Genomic DNA, 12,979 nt, shown 5'->3' on the forward strand with positions numbered 1-12,979 from the left:
ACTCGGACACTGCCCGAGGGCCCGGGGTCAGTAGGGAGATGCCCCTGGTACCTTTTTGATAGGCTTTTTTGAGTTTTGGCAAGGACACAGGGGCCGCATGATCCCCTATTGCCCGGGGGCCCCATGAGTTGTCAGTCCACCCCTGAAACCATATATGTGTGAACAAAATAAGATCCTGAGCTAATCCTGTCCTGAATCTTACGTAAACCTGACCTGTACCTATGAACAACTACTGTATCAATTAGCTGTGAAACCTGAGCTTCAATCCATACCTCATATGTGTAAATCAGCTCTTACAGTTGATATGTCAGCTCTCAACTGAATTTTCAAGTTCAAATGTGTGGTGTTATACAAGATAGCATGTGCAGCACCATGGTAAACAAAGATCTAAACAGGGGCTAAGATGGCACCATCTTCGGCTGTAATGGATAGGAAGATTTAGTTCCATTTTAGGAGTCCCACCACAATCCAGCACCGCCTATTGTTGTCCATTATTACATCTTTCTTTTATGTTGCTTTTCTTTTTTATTTCACCTTTTTTTCAATCTCCTCAAAGCTTGAGGACACAACTTTTCCATTAATGACTCGTTCATCAATAGTTTTCACTTTTATGATTTTGGTTGCATCTAAAATGAAGAACAGTACATTATATTAATAAGGATTCTAAGGCCACTGTTCCACTGCAAATAAAATCTCACTAATCTGTGAATTGGTTGATCTAGCCTAGTAATGCACACAATACACAACTCAACTATTGCAAAGTCTTTTTTTAGCCTTTGGTCAATTTACAACATTGCCTCTCGTGGCTGAGATGGCCCCTAGAAAATGTTTGGAATACTTGCCAAGTGAACCCTTTACAAGCGTGAGGCAACCTTGCCAAAAACAATGATTTAATTTTGACAAATTTCCCGATTTGTCATATAAAGGTGTACATTTTATGATGAAAACCAAATTCCTGATAAGGATCTTGCCACCAGATTACTTATTTTTCCATGATGGGCACATATTTGTTAGCTAATCCTGGAGAGAGGTACTGTCAGGAATGGACTCAGCACTGGTGTTGGGACTCACCTGCCGTGTGGGCTGCAGTACCAAGGCTGACCAGCTGGTGCTCTCAGCAGCCAGAAGCTCACTCCTGCAATCAGCCAACACTTGGGGCTGATTGCAGGAGGTGTATTTAAGGAATGGCCAGACCTGCAGTCAGTGCCTTCGTGTATGTTTCCCATGAGCCCCTGTACCTGGTATCCTGTGTTCCTTCCTATCTGCCTAGTTGCTGACCCTGCTTTGATCCTGACCTCTGCTGACCGTCTCCTGTTGAACCCCTGGCTTGCCTGACCATCCTTCTGCCTGATCCTCTGTACCGCGCTGCCCGTGAGTTACTGAACCCGGCTTGTGACCCTGACTATTCTCTGCCTGCTCCTCCGGTACCTCACTGCCCGCACATTGCTGACCTGGCCTGCCTGACTACGCCTGATGCTACCCAGACGATCCATCCATCCCGCACGGATCCATTCACTACTGTCCAAACCAGCCCCTTCACATCAGGCTTTCCCCCGGTACATACCCTCGGCGGACCCCTCTACCACAGTTGGGTGCACTCAGGGGCCGCGACCTGGTCTCAGTCCTGCGCCAAGTCCATCCCCACCATCAGGGGCTCTGGTGAAAAGGCAGACTGGGGCTTAGACTCTAAGCCCTGGGGAATCCTGTTCTGTGGGTCACTAGAGATCCTGCCGGGCGGTGCCTGGCAGTACCTTACGGCCCGCCTGACCATTCCACCTCTCCAGCCCTGACTACGCCTGTGTTCCTGAAGCCTGCTACTTCCCTGTGTCAGTCCACACATTTCTGGTCACACCCGGATCCCTGACAAGTACTCTTATCTAGGGCTAATAACAGACCATCAGCTGTAGCCACTTTCTCCAAGATAATTCGATCAGTACCGTCTGCTGAGATTTGGTCTGTAGACAACAAAATTGTTTTCTAAATCCGGCCATCAATGGTTCAAATCTTGGCTGATTCAGCAGGGACCAGCTGCGATTTGAATAATCTGTGCTGATTGTACCCAGTTCAATTGTTGTACAACTTGGGAACAAAAATCCTTTAAGATATTTCATGCAATTATTGTCAGAGGCTATAGCCGGTAGCAATAATAACTATGTTCTCCTTGCAGGGGCAACTCCAGAACACAATAGCTCCGTGGGTGGGATCCCCCTATAAACACTGACTGTGTTGATGGGGAATCATCCATGGCCAGCTTAATTCTGCCAGCTGGTAAATCAGGCTTGTATTACTTTAACTCTATTTATACATTGTTTTCTCAAACAGACATCAACCTATATAGTGTTGGGTTACCTTTAACAGATACTGCTGTGGATAATGAGGAAACGTCTGAGGTTGAGTCTGCTGAGGCTGAAGATGACGTCATTGAAGATTCAGTCACTTTGCATACAATCACTTTAGGATCAGTGGATACGCTCTGGGAAGAGATCTGACTGTGGATATAAAGAATCATCATCTATACATCTTAATACAGCAGTCAAAAATTTAATGAATCTACCAAGTTTTAGACAATCACACAAAGCCTGAATTTAATCTGTACATATTGTTGTATGTAGTTTGGTATTCTGATTTAAATGTATACCACATACAGTGATATGCTGGTGTTGTAACATGCTGTGGTGAACACCAAGTGGTTTCCCAAGAGTTTGTTTCCTTCAAGTTTCCAGATGCCATACATAGGAATACCACAATGCAAACATTAAATTAGAAGGAAAGGCTACACATACTGAATGGCCCAAATAGTCTCTCTGTTCAAACTTTATCACTTAAATGTTTCCTTCCTAAAAATCAACCTTTTTTTGTTACATGTTATCACTTGATCCTCAACCTCTGTCTCAAACTTCGCACAGAGAGCAGTGGGCGTAGGTTTCACTATAACTGATATCAATATAGGAAGTGACATCAAGTCAGACTCCAGAGAATACCAACTCATTTCCAATAAATGATTTAGAGAGTACTGTTGTTGGCCCAGCACAGGACACCACACTAAAGTAAGGGAGGAGACAGGATCTCAAGGTAATTTGTAAAGTGGCATTAGGATCCCTTAAAGGGAGGTCCTTCATTTTGGTTGTCTGGCAATGGGCTATCAATATTAGGCCCTATGACTGCACATAAATTGTCAGATGGATGGAATTACATCAGGTGAGTTTGGCCCGTGGAGTGAGCAAAGAGGAGGCTCTGTTAAAATGGACTACAAATTGGAACTGTACCCTTTTGGGAGAAAATACAGAGAAGAGACAGAAAGCTTAATGAGAAAGTGTCTACTTATGGAAAAAAAAGAGATTTGAGCACTTGGATACTCTAAGAGCAATAACCATCATTTACTATGTCTCTACTTTGCTGAAAAAGTACCTGTTTGTCATTGACTGTTGTGTTTTATTCTTTTGGAATAAAAACTTTTTGTTGTAACCAAACCCAAGGGACATTCTTCTAATTTCAACTGGGGAAATGGACAGAAAGAATTCTACTTAGCATCGAAGTGGTTCCTGTTTGTACAGTGAGGATTGGCATGCTTTGTGTCCACTCTTTCTTTGGGAAAGGTGAGCGCTGAATTCTAAACCCATCTGCTCTACCTGGGTTAACTGAGGCCGTGGGGAACCAGAGGAAGCCAGCCAATTGGCAGCTTTATTGCTATCTGTTTTCCACTGGGAAACATGGAAACATTTCCCCTCACCATCTGTCTTGTATATGCAATGGAAAACGAAAAATCTCTCTAAAGTGAAGAGGCTTCCCATCTTTGTACGTTGTCACAGGTACGTGTATTCTACTTGAATGACGTACCCTCACCTCTTGGTTGGTGACAACTCTACAATTTTGGCTTTCCCATCACTTTCTGTCTCTCTCACTTGACAGTACAGAGGCAAAATAAAGGGCATTTCTGAAAATATCTAGACTTCAAATGAAGAAGAGTTAGAATACGTAATCAACAAATAGGCAATAGGGATGATATGTGGGCAACAAATGGAAAACTCTGACAAGATCACAGCATCAAATGGGCATTCATGACAATATGCAGCTAAGTTTTTATCAATAGTTGCCAAATACAGCAATATACATTTTTTATATTTCTTTGCACTCACTCCAGTTCTCCCTCCAGCAGTTGTTGGTAAGTTTCAATTTCCAACTCTAGTCTGGTCTTGATATCTAGCAGCTCACTGTACTCCAGGCCCTGACGTTCCGTGTCTGCTCTGATCTTCAGGAGCTGCTCTTCTCCTCCACTGATGACAAATTGGAGCTGCTGGAGCTGTACTCCATAACGGCTTTCTGTCTCAAACAGGGTGGCTTCATAGGATTTGTTCTGAAATGTATTTACAAAAATAGTTTGTTAAAGCAATATGCATTCTATAGTTATAAGTTGCTGTAAAAATTTGTATGGTCTGTCTGTTTGTTCACGTCCAAACTCCAAAGACATACTGCTCAGTAAATTGGCCACACATTTCAAAGTGGACATGATGAGTGTATAGGGTAAAGCTGTACATTTTGGGGCATGGGCAGTTTCGAATGGGTCAATGTTCTCTGTAAACTACTATGGCCTGTTTTACACAAATTAGTAAAATAAATAGGGCTTGATAAGGAAACACACTGTGATCAACTGAGGACCATCCCCTATTGCTATAAGTAAATAAATGGTTTAATGAATCTTCATAGGAACTTGAACTTGGCCTCATGCATGAACTGTGGCTGACTGAGGACAGATTATGTTTTCCTCAATCAATATCTCCATTGGGAGGAGCTGGGAGAGAAGCAGAAATTGTTTTTTGGTCAGACAATACAAGCACAAAGACTTTTTATTAGGATCCATAGGCTCATAAGTATGGAACTTTTGATATTGCTGTACATATGCTATTTTTATAAAATATTTTGTAATCCAAAGACTAACCATTTTCTTTTTCAGCTTAATCAGCAGAGAATGAGATATACAGTCCAGTTTTCAACAGTGGTTAATGATAGACAACTTTTTCCATTGTATTTTACAGATACCACATAAACAGTTTTGTCCATTTACAATACATGAGTTCCAGGGCATGTATCAATCTTATTTTACATTTGGGTGTCTTAATTCAATTAGCAGATTCAGTATTATTTACTACCTTAATACAATTGAAGTTGAAGTTCAGAGAGTATGAGTGTATGGGTGTGGATGTCTGTGGCTTATGGTTTGCTACACCGTTGGAGAAGCACTTATAGTCCATCGGTAAACTACCAATTCCGGAAATATGCTTCTCTATTAACCACTTGAGCTCCAGAGGATTTACCCTCCTTAATGAACAGGCCTCTTTTTGCTACTCGGCACTGCACTAATTCAACTGATAATTGCGCGGTCATGCAATGCTGCACCCAAACGAAATTTACGTCCTTTTTTTCCACACAAATAGAGCTTTCTTTCGGTGTAATTTGTTCACGCTATAAACAAAAAAAGGCCAAAAATTTTGAAGAAAAACAATATTTTTTATTTTCAGCTATAAAAAATATATAGTAAACTCAAAGTTGGTTATAAATTTAGGCCAAAATGTATTCTGCTACATGTTTTTGGTAAAAAAAATCCCAATAAGTGTATATTGATTGCTTTTTGTGGCAGTTATAGCGTCTACAAACTATGGTATAAATACTGCAATTTATGCCATTTTTTTGCTATACAGCGCTGTGCTAGTTTAACGGACAATTGCGCGGTCATGCAATATGGTACATAAATGAAATTTACATCCTTTTTTTTCCCACAAATTGAGCTTTCTTTCGGTGGTATTTGATCGCCTGTGGGGTTTTTATTTTTTGCGCTATAAAAAAAAAAGCTGACAATTTTGAGGAAAAAAAAACAATATTTTGGACTTTTTGCTATAAAACATGTCCAGTAAAAAAAATGCAAAAATCAAATTTAGTCATAAATTTCTGCCAAAATGCATTCTGCGACATGTCTTTGCTAAAAAAAAACCCCAATACGTGTAAATTAATTGGTTTATGTGAAAGTTATAGCGTTTACAAATGGCGGGAAAGATACTGGGATTTTTAGTTTTTTTTTTATACTAATAATGCGATCAGCGAATTATGGCGGCTATCAGGGACTTATGGCAGTGACCAACGACCTATGGCGGGACTGCGGGACTGCGGCGGACATTTTGACATTGGGGGGTACTGACTTGGGGTCACTGACATCCCCAAAAACACTAATACAGTGATCAGTGCAAAAAAAAAAAAACACTGACACTGTACTAATGGCAATGGGGAGGAAGCGGTTAACTTTATTTAGCAGGGAAGGGTTATAGGAGTGAGGGGAGTGTTTTACTAGGGGGTGGGGGTGTGTACTGGCTGATCGAGAAAGAGAAACTGTTCTTTCTCGATCAGCTCATCCTGAGCTGAGAAGGAAGTGACAGACAGCACAGCTACTGCAGCTGTGCTCTCTGTCACTGTTTGCCGCCGATCGCCGGGACATAGCCGCTAAGGAGCGGCTGTGACCCGGCGACTGACATCTGCGGCGGTGATCCGCAGGACAAATAGGGCGGCGGCGCGCCTCACGCGCGCCCCCTATTTGTTTACAAAACACACGTCTTAAAACGTGATTTTGCCTGTGAGTTCCGCCCTGCCGCCGTATATGTACAGTGGCAGGGCGGCAAGTGGTTAATGAATAATGTGTTTTTCTTGGCAGATTAAACACAATTTGTATGTAGATGTTTCGTATAGTTTTTAGATTTACCATTGTCAGCAGAGACTGGAGCTCAGCCTCTAAGCCTTGGCTGGAACGTCTGAGGTCGGAGATTTCACTCTTGCTTGTCTGCACCTGTTCCTGACCAGCTGAAATTTCCTTCTTCAGCTCCTTACTCTAAAATAAAAAAAAAATTGTGCATTCACTTCTTATTATCTTATTTAAAGCATATTTATGGTCAAAACTTAAAATCACCTCTTTATTTTCACATTGTATTTCAATTATTTCTAGCCTACTCCTCTTAATCTGAATGACCTTGAAGTTTGTAAAATTACTTGTGAAGACCACATAGTGTAGGCAGGCCTCACTCACAACATGAAAGGAGAAAGTAAGCTTGGATTGTCAAATATAACTTGTGTATTGATATAAAATTAAAGTGCATGCTGTGACCATAGAACTCCTTTAATTATTCTAATTGATTCAAATTGTTATTTTGTACCTGATGCCTAAAGAAAGTTCTACATAGGCCAGTTGTCACAGGGAGGGAAGCCACTTTATGCTTTTTCTACTGATCAGATCCAAACCATATTTTTAGGGAAAAAACTATTTTATCAATATTAGTTCAGGATATTTAATATTATTAAATAGTTAAAAAGGTGCTATGATGACCAAACGTATTCATGTCTGATCTTTCTATAGCAAGAAAATGAATAAACCTCCCAGTAATGCTAATACTAAGCTGCAGCTAGAGGAAGCTCTAATGATTTGTAGTGTGACTTCAGGAGGCTATACCAACAAGCTCACATTAAACTCGGAATACAAGTGAACAACACTTGTTTTGTGCTCTCCTCTTAGTAACACATGGTTTATGCTATCTTTGTTCAGTTTTGTATTGGTTGTTCTGACATTCACTTTCTCTGTTTAGTATCTTATATGTTAGTAACTGTAACTCTCTGACAAATTGATGTGCTTTTCCATGTGGCCTGAGATGCCACTATTAAGAAAGTAATTATCTGTATAATGCGATCCATTTTTGTTTGTCACATTAAACGTGGAATGCAAGTGAGCAACATGTGTTTTGTGTTCTCCTCCTTGATACAGATACTGCAGGTTGCATCTTTGTCACATCCAGGGCCGGACTGACAACTCATGGGGCCCTCCAGGCAATAGGAGATCATGGAGCCCCTGTGTCCTTACTCAAACTCAAAAAAGCCTATGAAAAAGGTACCAGAGGCATTTCATGGGGCCCACTACTGACCCCGGGCCCTTGGGCAGTGCCCGAGTTTCCAAATGGTCAGTCCGCCCCTGGTCACATCCTGTACTCACTGATCACTGATAATCCTGAAAATTGATTCTATTGCCAGCTGAATAAAATCAGTTTAGTAGTTTAAAATCAGTTTATTAGGTTTGGGAACCAAATGACCAGGTATTTCAGAGTTGACCATAATTGATTAATTAAATTGCTAGCAAAAATATTTTTATCCAACTGTGGATAGACCTACAAGAGTATAAGTGCTTCAAAATGTTGAAAAGTCTCCACCTTACCTTCTGTGCAAACCAAGCCTCTGCATCTCTGCGGTTCTTGTCAGCCAGAACTTCATAGTCACCTCTCATGTCATTCAGAATCTTAGTGAGGTCTACTCCCGGAGCAGCATCCATCTCTACATTGACTGTGCCGGCAGCACTGCTTCTAGCAACTTGTGCTTCCTAGGTATTGGTAGAAAAAGTTTTTTATATAAAAAAAACTTCACATGAAATCTGTTTATGTAATTAGTTTAAGAGAGAGAGAACCTGAAAATTGAGTGCCCAAACATGAAACATTTCTAAGTGGTCAGCACTTCCACCTAGCAGTACTAGGGTCGTCAGTTTGAATCCTAGTCATGGAACCACCTGCCTTGCGTTTACTTGTTCTCCCTGTGTCTGCGTGGGTTTCCTCTGGGTACTCCAGTTTCCTCCCACACTCCACAGACATGCTAGTAGGTTAATTGGCTCCTGTCTAAATTTGGCCTTTGGATGTTTATGTATGAATTTGAGTTAGGGACCTTAGATTGTAAGATCCCTGAGGGCAGAGACTGATGTGAATGTACAATATATATGTAAAGTGCTGCGTAAATTGATAGAGCTATATAAGTACCTGTAATAAATAACTAAATAAATAAATAGAAAGACTGAAAAAAAAGTGTAGCTTTTGCTTATGGTCTCCAACTAAATAATAATATTTTTTAATGCAGGGTAGATAATAAAATATTAAAATAAAATAATAGTTATTCACAATGCCCCCACTGCCCTTTACTCATGTTTAAAAAAGTTTTAAAGACACATGCAGTATCCCTAAGCTGCCTATCCAAGGTGGGATTTTGCTTTGTTCACACAAACAACTTTATCAGTAACCATATGAATGTCATCCTACTGAATTTGACTAAATACCATTAAAAATTAAAACAGTTACACATTTTTGGTAAAGGCTGTCAAACTCATGAGTCAAAATTATTATGTGACTGGTTATCTCGAGTATAATGCTTGCCATGGATACGTCATAGTTTGGAATATCCAGCTGATAAACAATCATTTAGTAAATCAAATATGACAGATCCATGCTCATTCATATCAGCCAAGTATGCAGGTTTCTGTATTGAGCAGGTATCATCCACTCTAGTATTATTATACAGAATTTATATAGTGCCGACAGTTTTTACAGCGCTTTACAATATGAGGGAAGATACAATACAATTCAATACAGGAGGAACCAGAGGGCGCTGCTCGTTAAAAGGAAGGGTCAAGTGATACAAATGGTAATAACTGTGGGAGATGAGCTGATGGAGGAAGTGGAAATACAGTTGTTAGGTGGAGGCAGGATAGGTTTCTCTGAAGAGATGGGTTTTCAGGGATTTCCTAAAAGTGGACAGAGTAGAATATAGCCGGAGAGTTTGGGTTAGGGAGCTCCATAGGATGGTAGAGACTAAGGAAAAGTCCTAGAGGCGAACATGGGAGGAGGTGACAAGGAAGCTGGAGAGCCAGAGGTCTTGGGAGGAAGGAAGAGGACAGTTTGATTGGTACTTTTAGAAAAGGTTAGCGATGTAGCTGGGGGCCGAGTTGTGTATGGCTTTGTAAGCTACTGTTACTGTTTTGAATTTAATTTGTTGGGTGAATTGCAGCCAATGAAGGGATTGGCAGAGAGGAGTAGCAGACACTGAATGGTTGGTAAGGTGGATGAGTCTGGCAGCAGCATTTATGATGAACTGGAGGAAGGATAGCCAATGGATAGTTAATCCAATGAGGAGGGAGTTGCAGTAGTTGAGGCAAGAGATGCCCAGAGAGTAAATTAGAAGGTTTGTGATTTCATTGGTTAGGAAGGGGTGTGTTTTGGAGATGTTGCGGAGGTTGAGTTGGCAAGCTTTTGGACAGTTACCTTTGAGGAATAGGAGAAAGCATATGCAATCTATGGATATACAATCTTTTATTGATCTAACTAGCTATCCATATCATATCATTATCATCTAATGTATGTAGGCAAGTTAGAAAGACTCTTTCACTAAAGTGCTAAAGCTTGCCCTTCATGTCTTATGCACAGTCCTATTGGCACTATGACTGCCCATCATAGTGATGGACATATAGGAATGTGTCAGGACACGGCAAATGATGGAGCTTCATTAGGAGTCTGGCATATAGGAGAATCACTGCCTGCTCTTTAGATCTGTCAGTTGCTTTCAGCAAAGTAATAATCTTTTTTATCAGTTATGCATCACAGCATGTGTACCCCACTTCAAACATTTCTAGTTGTCTTAGATATATTACTGTGGCTATCCATCAAACAATGATTTCAGCATACTACTTACTTTCTCATGATTCTTCTTCAAGTAGGCCAGCTCTTCGTTCAAGCTCTCAAAATGGGTTTCAATCTCACCTTTGGACAGTGTAAAGTCATCTAGAACTCTGCGGAGCCCAGTGATATCAGATTCCACACTCTGGCGGAGAGCAAGCTCATTCTCATACCTTTAGAAAAATACAAATAATATATATTTTAGATAAGACCACATTCAAGAGTATATTTCATAAGCCAGGTTTTTAGTCTCAGTTGGGTTTATTTGTGTTTTTTAACACTGTAAAAACAGGAAAATACCTCAATCCCTTGAGCTCTTAACACCCTGCTTGCGCTGACAACACAGGGACTTTTCTGCACTAAAATCCCATCCAGTGTTGGCAGCCTTGCCTGCTGAACTACAGAACTCCACCTATCCCCCACTCCTCTCTGTCCCATGGTGATTATATCATATTAATACGGTCTAGAGCAGCCTTTCTCAACCAGGGTGCCTTCAGGCTTTTTTAGGGGTGCCTTGGCAAAATGCTTAAAAACTGCCCAAAAATTGTATACAAGCCAGCAAGTGGATCAAGCCTGCCTGTTAGTTAATTTTGTGTAATCCTTGAAAACACTCCCTAAGCTCTTAGGATTTGTGCACTGTATGAGAAATAGTAAGAGTTAGTCCTAATTAGTTGAATAGTTTCCAACATTGATAACCAACAAAAATAAATGCAGAGAAGTAATATTTTACTATGGAAAAAGAAAGTTTTCTAAAGGGTTCTTTATTATAAGAGGCATAACAAAATTAAACATTCTTCAATCGATGATGGGACTGATGGGTGTTTGAGACATAACCAGAAAGGACAATAATAAAAGTGGCCATTGGTCTTCAAATAGTGAAGTTCTGGTTGTCATCATAGAGGAGAAGATGAACTTCCCTTTCAAGGTTGTACGTTGAGATACATGTTTCTATCCACCTATAGATGGAAAATGTTTTTTTTTTCTTAAGGTTGGATTTTGCATTATATTGTTATCAGTTTACCAAATCCATCATTTGTTGGAATAATACTTTAATGGTATAATGAACAGCTGACTTACTTTACTCTGAAGTCATCAGCTGCCAGTCTGGCATTGTCAATTTCCAGGACAATTTGAGAGTTCCTAATGTTTGCAGCCAGGAGCTAGTAGAAAAACAATTTATTTGTACTACTTATATACTGTGATACCTGTAATACTTGTATACTGTGATAGATAATAAACAGTTTTTCATTATAGTATTATAGAAATAGCAATAGCAGAAGTCTAATAAATCAATGTAAATGTTAATGTTTGAATGAAATGCATACATTATATTTAGTTCACAGCAGAATTGTTTTACATATAAATGTAATAGTTAAAAAAAGTAAATAGGCAAATATAAAAAATAGTTTTGTAACTTATTCTTCAGTTGTGATGGCTATATAAAAATACAAGCAGAAATTCACCTGTCTGTCAAATCTAATTATATAAGACCTGTATGAAACATAAGTTTTGCGGCCTGTTTTGTTCTGGTTTGTTCAGACTTTTGTTCACCGTAATAAAAAAAGTATTTAAACTGTATGTGACTTCAAAACCTTTTTTAGTTTTAGGTAAGATTAGAGTAGGGTTAATACCCCTATGAAATTATTTTTTTGCTCCCTTCACTTCCCAGAGAAGCATCATGAAATGAGAAGAAATCTTTCCCACATGAACTGAGTTCCCATCTAAGAGAGGTGTTTCTAACATGGCATTCCACGTTTCTCCAATTTCTCCATCATTTCAAGACGAGTTTGAACAAGTATACCAGATGCTTTCTGAGTCTGAACCGTTTATATAAAGAAGGGTAAATGCTCTGTCTTTCTAATTCAAGCTTGCAAATTAGTTATTATTGTGTTTTAGCTATTTAATTATTATTAGTAGTTAATAAAGTTGTTAGAAATGTGTTTAGAAGTACATCCATAATGTACCTTGCTCCTCAAGCCATTGATGGTATCATAGTATTTGCTGTAATCTTTGGCTGCAGTGCCAGCTCCAGCAACAACTTGCTTGTCATACCATGCACGGATCTTAATCTCCAGTTCATTGTTGGCTTCTTCCAGGGCCTTGACATTTTCTAGGTAGGCAGCCAGACGGTCATTTAGATTTTGCATTGTCTCCTTCCCACTTCCAGAAAGGACACCAAAGTTGCTGGATTCTGCCCCTCCAAATCCAGCAGAAGAGCTGATGCCAAAGCCACTGCTGAATCCACCACCAAAGCCTCCTTTAAAACTTCCACCAGTGCTAGCTCCATAGCCACTGGCACCAGCAAAACCACCTGCAATATTACTTCTGAAATATGCATCCTGAGAAGTTCCAAGGTTAGGGCTATAGAAGGCCATGGCTGATTTATTGGAGGGCTTGTTCTGTGTGTAGGAAGAATGTGTAGGAAGCGAAAAAGGACAGACCTATTGTCTTAAAGGCCTCTCTTT

The 12,979-nt window shown here is 40.0% G+C and overlaps 1 protein-coding gene across 1 annotated transcript; it reads right to left on the reverse strand.

Annotated features, from left to right (window-relative positions):
• Positions 1 to 399: 399 nt before the first annotated feature.
• On the reverse strand, positions 400 to 12,979 carry LOC149464447 (keratin, type I cytoskeletal 47 kDa-like). The gene is made up of 8 exons (XM_089674415.1): positions 12,479 to 12,979; positions 11,592 to 11,674; positions 10,531 to 10,687; positions 8,240 to 8,401; positions 6,746 to 6,871; positions 4,137 to 4,354; positions 2,350 to 2,489; positions 400 to 626 (listed from the first exon to the last, which is right to left on the reverse strand). The coding sequence occupies exons 1-8, from the start codon at positions 12,887 to 12,889 to the stop codon at positions 526 to 528; spliced, it is 1,398 nt and encodes a 465-aa protein (XP_089530541.1). The 5' UTR covers positions 12,890 to 12,979; the 3' UTR covers positions 400 to 525.

Source organism: Staurois parvus, unplaced genomic scaffold, assembly GCF_062004578.1.
Source record: "Staurois parvus isolate SC_StPar_1 unplaced genomic scaffold, SC_StPar_1.0 ptg000151l, whole genome shotgun sequence".
In the NCBI taxonomy this organism is placed as follows: Eukaryota; Metazoa; Chordata; class Amphibia; order Anura; family Ranidae; genus Staurois; species Staurois parvus.